This window comes from Diabrotica undecimpunctata, chromosome 4 (assembly GCF_040954645.1).
Source record: "Diabrotica undecimpunctata isolate CICGRU chromosome 4, icDiaUnde3, whole genome shotgun sequence".
In the NCBI taxonomy this organism is placed as follows: Eukaryota; Metazoa; Arthropoda; class Insecta; order Coleoptera; family Chrysomelidae; genus Diabrotica; species Diabrotica undecimpunctata.
In genome coordinates this window covers 13,281,586-13,300,764 of record NC_092806.1, presented here as the reverse complement: position 1 = coordinate 13,300,764, position 19,179 = coordinate 13,281,586, and the positions used below count along the sequence as shown (strand labels likewise).

At 34.3% G+C, this 19,179-nt stretch overlaps 1 protein-coding gene across 6 annotated transcripts in view; it reads right to left on the bottom strand.

Moving 5' to 3' along the window:
• C3G (C3G guanyl-nucleotide exchange factor) overlaps positions 1–19,179 on the bottom strand; it is a 117,555-nt gene that overhangs the window by 9,323 nt on the left and 89,053 nt on the right. For 5 of the 6 annotated variants that reach the window (XM_072528932.1, XM_072528931.1, XM_072528928.1 and 2 more), the window contains 7 exons: positions 17,325–17,505; positions 16,429–16,551; positions 11,563–11,586; positions 4,365–4,575; positions 3,615–3,988; positions 1,229–1,397; positions 53–412 (listed from right to left, as the gene is read on the bottom strand). In XM_072528932.1, coding sequence (XP_072385033.1) covers positions 53–412; positions 1,229–1,397; positions 3,615–3,988; positions 4,365–4,575; positions 11,563–11,586; positions 16,429–16,551; positions 17,325–17,505 — 1,442 coding nt within the window. The remainder of the gene's footprint in view (positions 1–52; positions 413–1,228; positions 1,398–3,614; positions 3,989–4,364; positions 4,576–11,562; positions 11,587–16,428; positions 16,552–17,324; positions 17,506–19,179) is intronic. The other variant, XM_072528930.1, reaches the window with a different exon arrangement.

Genomic DNA, 19,179 nt, shown 5'->3' with positions numbered 1-19,179 from the left:
AAAATTATGGATTAAAAATCAATTCAAAAGATAATGGATTAATTAAACTTACCAATAGGACATTTTGTTAAAATGTTCCGTAAATCTCGTAAGATTCGGACTCCTTTCTTCGTTCTGTTCTTGGGCCCAAATTAATACTTCCGGTATTTCGATCTTCATGAATAATTCCGCATCGAGCAGCGTCATTTGCTCCGCGATCTGCTCAGATTTAAAATCCAACAGAGCCGAATTTCTGTTGTGTAGGGACAGCGAAGTGACGATATTGGTGTACTTCATGGATTGCTGTTTAGCTTCGTGCCGTTGAAGATGCTTCACTCTCAAAGCCTTCGCTAACGTCAATTCTCCGCACGATATCAATTGTTGTACGAAGTTCATCAGCTTCTGTTGGAGATCTTCGGTTAGATCGAGGCTCCTAAAAAATAAAAACAATTTACGTGGTACTATAGAATAGAAATATGCTTTATTGTCACTGAAAATTGTACAATTTTATCGACAAAATTTACAAAAAGTCACCAATAACAATTTAAAATTTACTGAAATTATTTACTTGTATCTATTACTATTTACTTGTACCGTAGACCTACTGAATAGGTCTAAGAGTGGAGCCGTGGAAATTCTAACCCTTTCAGTGGACAGCCAATCCGCCGAAAGGCTAAAATCAATGGGGCATACGATCAATTACAGATATGGTCGTACGGTCCTAAGAGACAAGAGTGGCAGAAATCAACCCACAACAAGCGGTTCTCAAAAACCCGCTACGGTGTCTAAGGCCCCGAATGAGCAAAAAAGTGCTCAAGATGAATCCAGGAGGACAGGCAAGCAAAAGCCTGACTTCAAGGAATCAGCTAGCGGGTCTCAAAAACCTGCTACGCTGTCTAAGGCCCCGGATGAGCAAAAAAGTGCTCAAGATGAATCCAGGAGGACAGGCAAGGAAAGGCCTGACTCCAAGGAATCGGCTAGTGACCAAAAAAAATCTGGGAAACCAGACAATAAAGGCAAGGGAAAATTAAAAAATCCCCAAACCAACCTATAAAAATGATTCAAAGGCTGAAATGTTTGCAGATAAACCTTCAACATTCAAAAGCAGCCACCAGTGTGCTTAGAAAAAGGTTCATTGACGACAGCCTAGCCATTGGCCTCCTACAGGAGCCTTGGATAGTTGGTAGTAAATTTCTTGATGTACAGTAGTGAACGCATATTCATTTAACGTATATACTTAAATACTTACGTAAGATCGCTGACGACTCGTACGATTAAAGCAAAAGCTTCCCTAGATCGAGGTTTCTTATCTTGTTGGTAGTAGAAAATGTTATATCTCCTGATAAGTTTGGTTATGAGGTCGTTGGGTGATATGAACGTTCTGTAGGTAGTTAGAAATGCCTCTTGGTACATAAAAACTAAAAGAATTAACAGATAAAGTCGTTTTAATTGATGCTATCCAGTTTATAGATTATTGCGAAAATCCTAAAAGAGTATACCTATACACTTTATAAAATTATCAGTTTAGGTTTATATATATATATATATATATATATATATATATATATATATATATATATATATATATATAGTTTGTTATTTCCTGATCTTGAATTTTTAAATAGCAACTTTTTTAATTCCTGTAGTTTTAGGTATACTTATTTATGATTTTTGCTAATCCAACTAAGAAAAGAAGAGAACAGATTTAATATGAAGAATAAAAAGGAATTTTAAAGCGTTTAATACAATTTATTCAAACTAAATAATTGTAATATTTTTAAATTCTTTGCAATCAAAGCTCCTTTTTACTTTTTTGTAAGGAACGACAGAGAAGAAAACACTAATAGAGGTCTAAAAGATCTAAAAGTGAGTTGAGAACAGTGTAGGTAGGTGAATTAAATTATTTTTTCTAAATTTTGTGTACAGTTTCGAAAAATAGAAGTATTGAAAGTATAACTTTCAGACCTACATACCATTCTCCTTTTCTTCTGCATTTTAAAAAAATAACACCAATTAATTTCGAAATAAAAATCTAAAAATTTTTTAAATAAAAAATTTACAATTACAATACTAATAAATATAGAGACATTTTAAAGAAATGCTGATAGAACAATTATGAAAATGAAATAAATGTCTTTGCTTGTGACATTAGTCATTTCTACACAATAAGATTTTATTATTTTTTAAGCATCACCGACGCCCCTTAGTGGGTATAAGGTGTAACTAGCTGAAAGAAGAAGAACTTTAAGCCTAAAGACCCCAATTCAGGTCTTCTACAATATAGGAAACGCAGATTTATAAACATAATGTTATTTCCTTAAAAGAAATTTCCTTTGGCTTTGCATATTTAATGATGAACTTCAATAAAATATATAACATAAAGATGATCGAAGTGTGCTCATCAATCTTATCCCACTTTGACGAAGAAATCGAAGACTTTTACGACAAAACAGCTTTACACGAGATACATACATAGTATACGCGATTTGGAAATGAATGATAGGATAGACGGTTTTTATAGCAAATGATTGCAACGATCCTTATATAGGACTGTTAATTTTGTCTAGAACTTGTCAATCGCAATCTCTATTAAGGTTCTATTTGTTCTATGTGTATGATTCTTCAATGTCGGAGTACATTTAATTAACAGTATTAAACCAGTTATCGGAATAAACCGTACTCGTACCCATTCCATATTGCCGAAGTGTCATATCTGCCGTCGAGTCTTACTCTGCTGCAGTTTACATTGTATTGTATAGAAAAGTTCAGTTTTTCTCTCAAGAATGTCGTTTTTTAATGAAATAGTACATAATACCAATGAAAAAATCTACTTGGTATGGAATTTAAATATTTTAAATGTGCTATTTAAACATTTCATTAGAAAATGACATTCTTGACAAAAAGCCGAACTTTACTATATAATACAATGTAAACGGCAATAGGTAGGACTCGACGGCAGACATGACCCTTTGGCAATATGGAGGGGGTACGAGTACGGGTTATCCCAATAGAGTTCTTTCAATTTGAGATTGAGTAATATTTAAGATGTAAACAGCTACTATCCACTTTTTTAATTCGAGTTAACACAAAATCAAATTGTCGACTACGAGACTGGACTCAATTACTTTGATAATATTTCATAGATGTACGTAAGTATATGTTTATAGTGAGTATATGTGATTAGTTTAACGCTAAAAGTGTAAAAACAATACAAGCAAAAACAAAACAACAACAGGACAACTCGGGTCAAACCAACACAATGAAAGAGAAGACACCCACCAGAAGAGAAGTTGGTTTTCGTTTTTAGAACAACCTATTCAATATGAACAGCTTCCACAAGAATCAGCAAATAGGATGGATATGGACAATAAAACAAGAAACCAAATCGCTTATATAATTTATAGAGGAGAAATCATCCAAGATATGACTGTCTTAATAGGCATTGAACATCGAATGGTATGAGCTAAAGTTAAAATATATTTAGACGCAGGGAGTAGGCTAGGAAATGAAGCACTAAAAACCACCAAACCTACCAAAACTGGTTTGTTTGCTTCGTTTTGCTTCGTTTCCTGGCCTAGAGACAACAATTAATCAAAAAGAAAAATATATTATGTAGTAGTGTGGAAATGACTCACCTCCGTTTTTGGTTGCTTTAGTGGCTTGTATAATAAGCGCATCAATGGGTCCTCCCCTAATATCTGGACCTTCTTCGTCCTCTTTCTTCCATACCAAATACTGATCCACATTTAATAGCTCCAGCAGATCCTCTTCGCAAGAAGGAGTACTACTCTCTGAAGATTTCTCCTCGCTCTTAGTCGTGTGTTCCAGAAGATCTGGTAATACTTTGATACCCACCGATGGAATTTTGGATTCCGAAATCGATGACGGTGTTGGGGGTGGTGATCTGTTCGAATGTCTGCGTCGCTGTTTTGGAGGTAACGCAGGTGGCAGCGATGAGGTATTTGAAGTAGAAGTGATAGAATTTGGTGAATGAAGTGGCGAGGGAGACCTGCAAAAAAAAAAATGTGAAAATATGTACGAAATAACAACAATTTGAAAACTCCCCAACAAAGTACTTTTGGAAGCATAGCTTTCTTAACACGGGCTACGATTTGTTAAAATAAAAACGACTGAAACGCCAGACTGTAACGACAGATCGCGAGACCACACAATGCGTGGAGTAGTAAACGCGGTCACATGCGTGTTTCTTAATAAAATAAATTAAAATAAAGTAAAATAAAATAGATTAAATTAAAAACTCTCGCTCCGTGCGAAGACGATAAGAAAGCTATGCTTTCCCTCTTCAGTCACTCCCAGAGTGCCACATCCCATTTTTTTCTTCTTCTTGATATACCAATTAAGGACAACAATATCGATGTACTTACCTATCATCGGATCTAGGCGGTAAACTTAACGTCTGAATATGGCTATGCGACGTCCGATTCGACGCGTGCGATTGGCTGAACGTGCACGACTGAGTCGTCGGCAAACCTCCTACCATCGGTTGCGTATATTGCACCATGTGTACCGAATGCCTCATGAATTCCTGATCGTTGGTGTGGGAACAATTTCCGAACATTTCCATGTAGGCCATTACTAAACAAAATAAATTTTTGGCAATATCTGTATATATTTTGAATAGTAGATGAATCAAACAAATTGTAAATAAGCTTTGATGTATTCATAAATGTTTTGTGTTGGATAATTTCAGTTATTCAATGACCCGTTTGGTAAATATAAGTAAGAACACCAAATAGGACATACCTAGATCATATAGTAGTTGGAACTCCACCTGTGGTTAGTTTATGATTGGATTCAGTAGTCAATATGACAAAGAAGGAATGTTGAGGAACAGGACCCGACATATTCTCGTAAAAAGAACCATTGTCAAAACAATCGATACACAGCTTCGGATCAGAACAGAAAATTCGAAGACTAACGATAAAAGGAAGCGGATAATGAATAGGGGTAAATGGAATGTACAGGGGTTATCCTAGAAAAGCTAGAAACAAAATCAGTTCTCTTCGAACATCTAGAAAAAAGCGGAACTAATCAGGCTTGACGATGGCAAGTGTGACTTTGCAGAAACGTCAAAAAACCACAGAAATTATATATATATATATATATATATATATATATATATATATATATATATATATATATATATATATATATATATATAATCCACAATTTATAGAAGAAACAGTAGAGGAGCAAAAAAACTATGCAGTAGTGGGCAAGATGGGAGACAGGAGTTATCAAAATAGCGGGACGGTCGAATATTTAGCAAAATTTATATTGCAATAAAAAAAGTGAAAAGCACGTGTTGAATATTTTTTACAAATCTATCCAATAACATCAAACATGACCTCCCACCCCCACACCCTGTGGATGGGGCTGGGAACAACTTTGAAATCTTAAATAGGAACCACCATTTTTTAATTGCAGAATCCTTATGTAAACGGAAAAATAAATAACTCTTATTCGAGACATTTTTTCAAATTGTTGATAGATGGCGCTATAATAGCAAATACGATTTATTCTGATATCCTAGGAGAATGATGGAAACGGTCTAATATCTCGAGAAATACACTGCTCAATGAAAAGCCAAAAATCACGTGTTTAATATTTTTTGTATGTGTGGGTGGGGGTCATGTTTGGTGTCATTCGATAAATTTTTGAAAAATATTAAACACGTGTTTTTTGGTTTGTCATTTAGCAGTGTACTTCTCGAGATATTAGACCGTTTTCATAATTTTCACAGGGGAACCGAATAAATCGTTTTTTTTTCGATTTTAGCGCCATCTATCAACAATTAGAAAAAATGTCTAGAGTAAAAGTTACTTATTTTTGTATAAGAAATCCAAATCTACAATAAAAAATGGGGGTTCCTATTAACGATTTCAAAGTTCTGTCCAGTCTCATCTACAGGGTGTGGGGTGTGGGAGGTCATGTTTGGTGATACTCGAAAGATTTTTAAAAAATATTAAGCTAGCGTTTTTCTACATAAAAATAGAAATAAAAATAGAAAAAGATACCGCCCACGTATAGGAGTATTAGTCTCCATAGCATGTACGGGAAAGCTACATGGAAAAATTAGAAAAATGTATCTCATTAGCAAATATTAGCAGGCCAGATTCACTCCAGAAAAATCAACAATTGATCTGATTCATTCAATAAAACAGATCCTCGAGAAAACATTAGAATTTAACATTGAAACCCATCACCTATTCGTCGTTACAAGGCTGCATACGACAGTGTCAAGAGAACATACTATACCAATCAATGTATGAGTTTGGTATACCAGAAAAACTTATCCGATTAACAAAAATGACAATGTGTAACTTAAAGGCCAGCGTTAAGATGCAGGGAGCAAACTCTCGATCCTTTGAGATAAAGGATGGACTCACGACAAGGATTTTTAAATTGCCTTGGAAAAGGCAGTCCGAGACACACGAATTAGAGACGGCGCGCGGCGATACTATTTACAATAGATCGATACAAATCTTAGACCAAGCAGAAGAAAACATAAAATATATAAAATATAAAACAGTTGCAAACCAATGGGAACGAACAACAAAGAAAACAGTACAAAGGGGATAACAAAAGAGGACACCAACTACGATGGTTGGAGCATGTGGTGAGAATTTACAGTTAGATAGATGAAGAGGTGAAGTGGACATGGATATAAAGAAGTAAAAACATTCGCAAGGAAAAACAAAGGATAAAGAACTGCAGAAAAGAGGAAACAAGCTATAAGAATATATATATATATATATATTATATATATATATATATATATATATATATATATCATTTTACCTTGTAAAAGTTGATGTAAGCATATGAAAATAAACCTTTTGTTCTAGATTACAATATAATTAGTTATTTACCTTGTAAATTGACGGCAATCATTTGTCTGTTTATATTATCCAAAATGTTCGTCACGATGTAACCAAACAATCTGTTTTTTATTTGCAAAAAGTACCCCTTTAAGGTGCAAAATCCGCAAAGTAATACCTTCATCGTAAAAGCAAACAGTACTACATTGTCGTCGAAATGTATGTTAGTATAAAGATACATTTATGAATACACATTTGCGTGTTAAGGAGTAAAAAAAATTCAAAGTTGATAAAACTTCATAATTATCATTATCAGCAACTTAAAAGATGTGCGTTGGGTTTCGTTTATTATTATTTTTTAAAGAGTTATTCAGAAAAACAAAACAAATAACATAAAAATATACAATTAATCAAAAAATAAATGATCCAATAAATGACCTGGAAAGTTTTTATAAATGGTGCTCCTTATCTTTTTATAATTATTATCTAGCAAATATTTACCATGTTAAGACGTTAAATAATATAAAAACGTAGTAGTGAAATTCAGCACTAAATACTATGATAGTAATATTTGAACTATACCAGGGTGGTTTGATATTAATTATTAAAGAAAGATTTTTGTGCTTTTTCTTATTTATATAAAGTGTTTTTATACGTATTTATTTTTTATCATTCATATTTTTTAACTTATGATCCTATTTTTATTTGAGCATTATTATCTTTAAATTTTTCTCGTTAAAATCGGCAAACTCTACATCTTTTATGAAATCTGCAATCTGAGAAGCACGTATGAGTGAAAAATCGTTAATTTTTACCCCGAATTGTATATTTTAACCTTATCAATAAACTCGCAAGTCTTTTGATTTTTTATTACTTCGATAAGAGTACGAATACTTCGTAATCTACGTGAATGGTTCGGGTGTAGTTCGATTGAACTTTTTAGGCGCGCTGCTAACAAAGTCGCAGTGGCCATGATGATTTCCAATCTCCGCTAGGAGTGGCACGAGAAGAAGAAGAAGAGTACGAACCAAGAGTTCGACTATTTCTCTTGCGTTTTCTTGACTTAGAAACTGTACCGCTTGCGCAGGGGTGGCGAAAAGACGTGTCGTTCCATAAATAGAACGGTGGATCTACAAAGATCATCAGTAAGATAACAGGATTATAGCGACAATGCCCTGTCCTGAGTTTTGAATTCGGTTAGGAAACCATGTTGGAGTTCTATTACCCAGGACGCCCACATCAAGAGCATTTTGCTGATAGTTGTGCTCCTATTGTGCATCAAAGGGATGGTCTGGAGCATTGGAGCGCGGTGGAGTGACTCCTGTTTTTACTCCAATTTATACACCTCGCTCCAATGAATTGTTACACCCTAACGTAATTCTTAGGGGTGAACATGTCTCACAGACTGAGTTTAATTAAATTGCTTGCTTGCAAAGATCATCAGAATCTTTCACACTGCGTTTCTCGAAACATCAATTGTTCACTGCGGGTACAGCGAAAGTGCTTTTTTAATTCCTGCCAGGAATACAAACATTTCCTGCAATGATAATTACAACAAAAAGCAAGTGACTTCTCTTTAGTACTGATAACAATTTATGAGTTATGCCAATTGATTTGTTTTTATATTTACAACTATATACATTTCATTTTTTTACTGCTTTAATTAATTAACCAGCTAATTTTATATTTCCTATATAAACAAAGAATTTTCTCAAAATTTTCTTTTTATTTGACAAAATTTTCATCAACATCAGAAATCAGATCGTATTTTTTATCTTTGAGGTAAAGTGTCTTATTCTGCTGGTATTACTTATTTCCTAAGGGACTTTTTAATATCCTTTTCTCTGAAATTGGCTTCTATTTTCAATGTTTTGTTGTCCAGACCGTTTCTTGCTCTACATATTTGCTTTACTCTTCGCCTTTCTATTTTATATTTTATTTTGTCTTCTTCTTTTCCTGTTCTTAACATGTGTTCTTTGACTATCCATCTTTTTAGCTCTCTTAGCAATCCTTATCAAACCACTGAGTTTTATTAACTTCATTTCTTTTTTGACAACGTATTGTTGGATGTTGTGTTTATTATCTCCTCAATTCGTTACCATATTTCGTCGATATTTTAGTCATTTGTAAAAAGTTTTTTTTTTAATTCTTTTATGTATTTTTCATTACTTGCAGCTCTTGTATGTTTAAATTTTCTGCTGCTTCTGCCATGTTTTCCTTTTTTTGATCCCAGGCTTTTGATTTATTTTTAAAATCACTAAGAAGTGGTCACGATCTGCGTCCGCACTTCTGTAGTTTCGGCAAACTATTATCCTGCTCTTGCTATATGAGGACGTGGTCTGTTTGGTTTGAGTAATTTCCATTTGGTGCTAGCTAGATGCCCTTTGTGACAAATACGATGTTGGAGTGCAACAGATGGACAGTGAAAGGAGCCTCAGATTTCGTTTCTGCATATAATTCTTGTTTACTTACCGTTTATGTTGATTAAAAACTAGTTTATTGAATTCAATATAAGTATGGATTTTAATAAATTACTATCTTCTAGCAATTCGTTCATTTATACAAGGCCAGATTAACATCAAACCACCCTCGTTAATAGGATGTTCAAATATGATAGTTTTTCAATGAAAAAAACATTTTGTCTACAAGAAGCATTTCTTATTTATAGTGTAATATTTGCCGATACAGTGCGTTAATTTTTTCAATTATGCATACTTTATTATACAGGGTGTTTCAAAAAAAGGTAACCTCGTCTCTAGGGTAGGTAAAAAACTGAAAAATAATTGGGGTTTGCTTAGTAAAAAATTTTTGTAATGCCATCCGTTTCCAAGATACAGGGCGTTGAAGAAAAAAAATTTTTTACGATTTTGCCCAAGCTACTGGCAACATTGTAATGAAATTTTATACGAATATGTTTTGGAAGCTGATACATCCCATGAATTTGTTTTTATATCTGATTCTCATAGAGGCCGCTAGTTACACGGATCGTACTAAGTATTAGTCAATATAACTTTTTTAAGAGTACAATTATTAATCAAAATGTCAAGTAAACTTAAACATCATTCAATTTTACACGAAAAAGGTACTCTTGGTAAAACTCGATACTGTGTACCGTTTTCGGAATATTCTGATTTGAAAATTATGAAGTAATAATTGATGCTGGTAGTAAAGATAAAGTTCTAATAGGTATACCTCTATTTTCTCCAAGTGTGCCATGGAAATCTGACATTTATTGATTGTTATGACGATAAATCAACAATAACTAGAGTTTTGAAACCTTGTTATTTGTAAAATCAAATCAAAATGTACTCAAATGTTGAATACACTGACATGTTATTAACCTTAGGCGAATGTTTAGGATGTTCTAGTGCAGCTGTGACACGTTATGCAGAAAAGTTTCCTAGAAGAAACTTACCAAGTAAAAAAACATTTAGAGCCGTTGAACGACGTTGTCGAGAAACTGGGAATGTGAGACCAAATAAAATAAATTCTGGTAGACCAAGAACAACAAGAACAATTAATAAAGAAAATAATATTTTAAATTTACTTGATCAAGATCCAATAGTTAGCGTAAGGAATATAGCAAGACAAACAAATACTTCTTCTTCAAGTACTTGGCGGATACTGAAAGAACAGCAATTACATCCTTATCATTACAGACAAGTCCAAGAGCCTTTGCCAGATGATCTACCGGTTAGAGTGGATTTTTGTGAAACATTGCAACAAAGGACAGACAATCCAAATTTTTTAAAATGCATTCTTTTTACGGACGAGGCCACCTTTACGCGACAAGGTATGTTTAACTCCCATAATGCACACTATTGGTGTGATGAGAATCCATGAGTCAAAAGGGTATCACATTACCAACACTCATTTAAAGTTAATGTTTGGGCAGCAACTTTAGGTAACAAATTAATAGGTTATCATATTCTACCTGGAAATTGAAATGGTGATATGTATCTTAATTTTTTAAACAATTCCTGTGGTCTCGAAACTTCGACATTACCAGCTACAACTTCTAAAACGCTGCAAATAGCTCAGAGGAAAATGGAAAGGTCAATGCTGAGTATATTGCTTCGTGACCGAGTTAGAAATGAAGACTTAAGACGAAGAATAGGAGATACCGACGTAATTTCCCGAATTGCCACATTAAAATGGAACTGGGTCGAACACGTCGCCCGAATCAGTGATGAAAGGTGGACGAAGAGATTGCTTAAATGGAGGCCGAGGTTAGACAAAAGAAGAAGAAGACCCCCTACTCGTTGCACTGACGATCTCAAGAAAATGTCACGAAATTGGATAAAAAGTGCTCAAGATAGAGCACAATGGACAAAAATTAGGGAGGCTTATGTCCAACAGTGGACGCAAAGGGCTGGGTGATAATGATGAAGGTAATTTGATTTCACCAGTTGATGCTTTTATTTAATAAAAGACAGGAAACATATTGTTCTATAAAATAAATTTGTTTAACCCTAGTAATATAACACCTATTGTAAAATAATCATAAGAACATTAATACGTATGCCCATCTTAAAATGCTAAAAATTTAATCAAAAATTCCCGCTTGCAGTGATAACGTTGCAATTGTAATGCATTATGTCTAATATTAAAATTAACGCATTGTATTTTAATATTTCGTGTGTGACATATTTCCAGGTGATTTTTGAATATCACAAAAATCAAAAAAAAAGTCAGAATAATCTGAACAAAAAACCTCAAAGAAGTTCTGCGGCCTACTTACCCGAGTAAGCCACTGATTGGAACACTAGGGAGAAATTTTATAGCATTAAAATTACTTATCTAGCTTTTACAACTACTAAAAATGTTAACAAATACACATAGGTATATCTTCTAGAAATCATAGCTTCTAACAATACGATTATTAATGGACTCGCTAGAATTTTTCGGTTTTCAATATATTCATTAATAAGATTCCTATATCTTTGTGTACATTCAAACTCATTTTTTTTTAAAGATTGTCTGCTTTCTTGAAGTTGGTCGCTATTCGAAGGGTTTCGTCGGTCTTCGTCGAAAAAGAGTTGGATTTTCGAGGTATTTATTCCGCCTGTACAAAGAGGAATTACAGAACTATTTCACACTTCAATAACTGATTAATTAAAATAATTTCAAGTAGTTATATTACATGTCATTATTCAGAAAAAATGGTTATTAACATTTACAATTGTTTATGTATTTTAATTAAGAACAATGAAAGAACAATTAACAACAATAATCAATGAAATTATAAAATACAATAAAATACCGGAAGAATGAAGAACGAACGAACTAATTCTACTATTCAAAAAGAAGATAAAAAACAGCTAGAAAACTACAGAGGTATAAACTTGTTAAATACTACGCTAAAACTTACAACAAAAATTTTACAAGTGTTAATAAATGAGAGGATAAGTTTAGCTGATGAACAACAGGGTTTTCGTAGTGGAAGATCGTCTACAGATGCAATATTCGTTATAAAGCAAATTACTGAGAAATCACTAGAGTATAATAGACCAGCATTTCTGTGTCTGATTGACCTAAAGAAAGCGTTTGACAGAGGAAGACTCAAATATGTAATCCATCTTCTGTATAATAGAGAAGTTCCCCTAAATATTATAAAACCTATCGAAAACATCTACCAAAACAACAAAATGGAAGTCAAAATAGATGGACAACTTACAGAACCCAGAACCTACATAGAAATAGGTAGCGGAATAAGACAAGGATATTCTTTGAGCCTCAACCTTTTCAATTTGATCATGGATGAAATCATCAAAAGCGTTAACAAAGGAAGAGGATACTGAATGGGAAACAAAGAAATAAAAATACTCTGTAACGCAAACGACGCAATATTGATAGTCCAAGATGATGATAGTCTGCAAAGACTGGTCCACAGATTTAACATTAGAGCAAAAGAATTTAATATGAAAATTTCATCTCAGAAAACTAAAACGATAGTAGTCAATAAAGAACCAACCAGATGTAAAATAGAAATTGATGGCATCAGTCTTGAACAAGTAATGAAAATAAAATACCTGGGAATTACACTGTCTATCTATGAAGACCTGGACAAAGAAGTGAGAGATCAAATACAAAAAGCAAATAGACTGGCAGGATGCCTTAATAACACTATATGGCGAAACAGACACATTAACACTAAGATGAAGTCAAGAATTTATAAAGCCAGTGTAAGACCAATTATGACATATGCCTCAGGAACAAGACCCGACACAGTCACAAAAGGTTACTGGAAACGGCAGAGATGAAAGTACTGAGATGAATTAAAGGAAATAAGCTGAGAGATCGAAAGAGAACTTAAGACATTAGAATAAAATGTAACGTACAGTGTATAAATTAATGGATACAAAATAGAAATAAGAATGGAATAACCACATAAGCAGAATGAAGGAGACTTGTGTCGTCAAAATAGTAAGAGATAAGTCACCAATCGGCAGAAGAAGTATCGAACGACCGCGGTAAATATGGAGTGACAACCTTCCATAGAGGTATTAATCCGCCAATGAACAAGCAGAATTGCTTATAAAGAGGAAGAAAAAAAAGAAGAAGAATTTAGAACAAGATTTACAACTTTTATTTGAATTATTTTTCTCTAAAATACATAAGAAACGTTTTATAGTAAAAAAAAATGAATTTTTCTAATTTTATCATTATTTAAAAAAGCAAAGAGAAATAACCTGTACGTCTTTATCAGCTTTGTCATCAGTTATCACTCATATCATCATCATCACTGGCTCGACAACCCTTTTTGGGTCTTGGCCTGTGCCAGGATTCTTCTCCATTCTGATCTGTTTCGTGCTTTTTTTGTCCAGTTTTTTATTTTTAAGGTTGTTATATCATTTTCTATTTGTTCTAAGTATCTCAGTTTCGGTCTTCCTCTTGTTCTTTTTCCTACTGGCATCTGTTTGAATATTTTGTTTGGTATTTCGCCTTCTTCCATTCTTTCTACATGTCCTATCCAACGCAGCCGTCCTATTTTAATGAATGATATAATATCCGGATCCTGGTATATTTTGTATAGTTCAGAGTTGTATCGTCTTCGCCATATTCCGTTTTCTTTTGTGCCCTTATAAATGTGTCGCAAGATTTTTCTTTCAAAGGTGGCTAACAACATTTCCTCTCTTTTAGTGAGTGTCCAGGTTTCTGAGCCATATGTGAGTCTTATAGGGATCTTATTAGGGTTTTATATATTTGTCATTTTGTCTTTCTTGCGACGTTATCTGATCTTAGGTGTCTAATTAAGCCATGGTAACATTTATTTGCAATAAATATTCGCCTCTTCACTTCCTCCGTAACGCTATTATCAGACGTGACTAGGGATCCCAAGTACGAGGCGTGTTTTTTAAGTAAGTACCGTTTGGAATTAAAAAAGGACGTGCAAAGATATGGCAATAATTTTATTTTTACATGAAAGCCTGTACCTTAATCTACTTTTCTACATAATTTCCGTGAATATTGAGGCACTTGTCATAACGTGGCACCAGTTTTTGAATACCCTCCTGATAAAATTCTGCCGCCTGACTTGTTAACCAATGCATCACAAATGTTTTGACTTCGTTATCGTCTAGAAGACGCTGACCGCCCAGGTGTTTCTTCAAGTGCTGGAACAAATGGTAGTCGCTGGGCGCCAGATCAGGGCTGTATGGAGGATGATCTAGAGTTTCCCATTTAAATGATTTGATGAGATCTTTGGTCTGATTAGCCACATGTGGACGAGCATTGTCATGCAGCAAAACGATACCCTTACTCAACTTGCCACGTGTTTTGTTCTGGATTGCACGACGCAGATTTTTCAATGTCTCACAATAAGACGCTGCATTGATTGTCTCATTACGAGGCAGAACCTCCACTAGCAATACTCCTTTTCTGTCCCAAAAAACTGTGCACATGATTTTCCGGGCAGAAATTGTTTGCTTAAACTTCACTCTTTTGGATGATGATGAATGTCGCCATTCCATGGATTGTTGTTTCGATTCTGGTGTGACGTAGGCCACCCACGTTTCGTCACCAGTAACAATTTGGTCTAAAAAATCTTCACCTTCACTGTGGTACCGCTCAAGGAAAGTCAATGCACTGCCTAAACGTTGGGTTTTGTGCAAATCCGTCAACATTTTTGGAACCCAACGTGAACACAATTTCCGGTAATTCAAGTTCTCGGTAACAATGCGATACAAAACACTACGAGAATACTAAGGAAAGCAGTCGGACAATGATGAAATTGTAAAGCGTCTGTTTTCTCTCACCTTTTCGTCCATTTTCTGTACCAAATTTTCATTAACGACCGAAGGACGCCCACTCCGTTCTTCATCATGCACATTTGTGCGGCCATCTTTAAATGCTCTCACCCATTTCCTTACCATTCCATCACTCATAATGTTTTGTCCGTAAACTTCAACGATCTCACGATGAATATCGATCGGTTTTACGTCTTTAGCACTAAGAAATCGTATAACAGCCCGTACTTCACAATCAGCGTGACTCGCGATTGTTGGAGGCATCTTAAACACTGGAGTAAACAAGTATACAATGAAGAATCAGACTGTAATGGCGTCAGTGCGTAGACAAGAGATGTAGGTAACCAGCGCTAATGCGCGGAACGCCGACCGTAGCGCTGCGGCGGCGGAATCGCAAAACGTTACTTACTTAAAAAACATGATAGTTCCTCGTGTATTGACTGTTGTGTCCCTCAGTATTTTCTCGAGTACGATGTTGAACAAGATGCATGATAGAGCGTCTCCCTGGCGTAGTCCCTTTTTCACATCTATTGTTTCCGTTAATTCATTTTGTATCCGGATTCTACTTTCTACTTTTAGAGATTCTTTTATCAGTTCTATTAGTTGTGTTGGTATATTAAATTCTTTCATTGCTTTTATTAAGAATTCTCGGTTTATATTGTCATATGCGCTTTCAAAGTCTATGAAGAGATGATGTGTGTCGATGTTATATTCACTTGTTTTTTCGAGGATATCACTCATATATCTCTTCAAAAACCTGTATTTTTTTAAGTTTTTATTGTTATTTACTATTGGCCTATTTCCTGAACCCATCGTTCTACCATATTTTGGTTTTTTCTCTCCGAGTCTGTCTTCGGTCTACCACTAACGGTAGCTTTAACTAAGAGAGCTTCTTATCTTCAATAAAGATATTATCGACATTCGTACACGATCCGAACTTGTAGTGTTCCTTTATTCTGATCGATATCAGACAACCCCATATTGTGAGAATTTCTTTGGTGTGCTAAATCTAACGAAAACTGGTTTGTTGGCAATCTTTTTTTAATCCAGTTTCATTTCTACAACAAAGTTTTTGTTTTCTTATTCGAATGCCTTCGCCTGCGGAAGATGAGGGACAATTTTGGATCTTCCTCGGTAAATCGTTAGAGATCGTATCAAATCTACTACGTTCTTAATCCAGGAACACTGTCTGTATCCTGGTTCTCCCGTCTCACCCTCTATTATGAACTGAATTAACTTCTAGAACAGAATTCTATACAAATACTTAACTTGTTAAACTAAGCACCAGCAACTACCTTATACTCAATAGATTTAAGGAAACAATTTCATATCAAACAATATAATGGGTAAATACTCACTGTGTTTTTTCTTTGGAGGTAAAGGTGGAGGTTTGGCATCTTGATCCCAATTATTTGTACTGCTCGTACAACTGGATAAACTCTGGTGGGATTGATGTCTCTCGCAGGTTATTAGCAATTCACCTAAATAAGAAATACACCATAATTCAAAAGAAATTTACTTTCAATTAAATTCCTCTAAAATATATTAAATGACATAAAAATGCCAGAATTTTTAAGTTCCAAAATCACATATTATAGAGATATATCAAGTCTATTCCACAGCAGTTCCATCAGATTCATCAATAGGCCCATCAATATTACGAATAATATGTAAGAAGAATACAGCAGCGTTTCCATGTAAAAACAGCAGTTCCAGCAAGCAACTTTCTTCGCCAACATATTAATGAAGATAAGTAATCATCACAAGAAGCTGTATTTATTTATTTGGTTAATTATTTATGGAAAACTTTTATTTTGATTTTAAATTTTTGTAAAGGACACGCAAGTTTTGATTGATTTTTGTATATCAATAAATTTTGTAAATTAATTCTCTGTTATATTTATCCCATCTGATTTCCTCGTTTTGTGTTTTATATTAAGTCAAGACGTGCCTACAACTTGTCTTGTTGCACATTTCGTGCCCAACGTTGGGCAACATTTATAAAGTTACATTAGAATGACAACTGTATAAAAACAAAGACCATGGAGGTATATTAGGTAATAAAAAAGCCGATAATTTGGCTAAGGAGGCAGTATAAAACTAAGTTTTTCGTAATATATGGGATAAACCTTAAAAAACTAGGGCTGTAATGGGATTTGAATAAGCTATTGTACAAATAAATTATTCTTTCTAAATAAAAGTGTATACAATAGAACCGCGCGTTTGACTTTAACATTACAGTATTAAACCTTACCCATTTTTTCCTCAGGTACGTTATCGTACGGTGACGGATGCCTTTCAGTCTTTTTCTTCGTCTTCTGGGGCAACGCCGGTGGTATATCTACGTCAGCGAAGTCCACAACGTCCCTGCTCGCGCTGTTACTTAACATAGTATTACTGGTACTGGTACTCACTGTGTGGCTCATGCTCTTTAACTGGAATTGCAATAAATTGTTGTTACGATAAATATAAACTTTATCTGAGCGTACAATAGATGTCTAAGATCAAACATTAGTCAGGATTTTGAAAATTTTTCTAGCTCTTTGTATCTTACGTAATGTGCTGAATTCAAATATAAGCTAGGATTATACCTATCACCCATAAGATTTTAGAGAATCGAACAAGAATATAAAATACAAAGCAATGACAATCTAGTGGACTTTGCAATTAAAAAAGAAAGATTTCTTTAATAACATTTAGCTCATGTTGTGTAGAAACAATTTTATTACTTCAATCTTATCGCCGTAAACGCATATCTTATTTAAAAGGGCAATTTGTTGCTCTTGTTGTAGAAGTACATTTTAGTTAATTATTGATAAAAACAATATATTACGTAAAGAGTTTAATTTTGTGAAAAATTTCTGAAAAATCAAACTCAATTACGTCACAATGTCGTTTCTTGCTGTTACTTAACATTCGGTGCTGTTCTGCATCTAGGGGAGACAGTGTGAAACGCATTACTGGACTTGTAATTGTAGACTACTGAGCACTCAATAATATCTATATGCTTTCAAGCAAGACATTCCAACTCAAACCTTTACTTTATGCTCCTACGTCCACAGATGCACCGAAGACTTCTACAGCCTACTAAAAGCGACGATATATAAAATCTCAGGTCGAAAAATTAATATTATTCAGAGACTTTAACGCTTTTGGGAAAGAGATAGAACGGTGATGGTAGTCTTATTTTGACTTTTGGCATCGAAAACAGGAATGATCGAGGAACATTACTACTCCAATGGTGCACTAGTAACAACTATGGTGTTAGAAATTTTGTCCTCCAACAATATAATCTTACAGCTATTTTAATAGCTTACTAAATTAACTAATTATTTTCTTTGAAATCCTATTTTAATTCCTTGAGCTACGCCCGTGAACTAACTTTAATTCATTTTATATCTTGCGCATGTATTTCTCCCATATGTATCCTCCTGCTCAATTGTAATTTGATATCTTATAACATTGGCAACAACGTCAGTGTTAAAATTGGCGCCCAACGTGAGGCATTGTTACAATACTCTCCTACTAAACATTTAATTGCAGGAAACGACCAAAAATTTTAATTTTTCTATTATTTTTATTGATGAATGTGGAATCCACTTATCGACCACTTATCGACTCTCTTCACTTTGGTGCCTGAGTGTAACAGATGCTAATCACCGCTAAACTCAGTGGCGATATAGGCTTATCGTTCGTTATTTGTCTTCTGAAATTTTTGAGCACCCTCATTATTCTAAGATCGCGGTCATATCTCTTTCATTTACAGAGCAACCGTGGTAAATCCCCAGTGGCTACTCTACTACCTGTGAATATCATACAGGATGTTTTAATAACATAACTAACCGAATTAGATAATTATTTGCTTTGAAAATCTATTTTTATTCCTTGAGATACGCCCATAGACTACCTACCTGTAGTTCAGTTTATCTCCTGCGCATATATTTGCTCCATGTGTATTCTCCTGCGCATGTGTAATTTGATATCTTGCAACATTGGCGCCCGTCGTGGAGTATTGTGTTACAATGTGCAGTAACACTCACCTATTACACATTTAATTGCAGGTAACAACTAAAATAATTTTGAGTTTTCTCTTTCTTTAGTGGTATTTA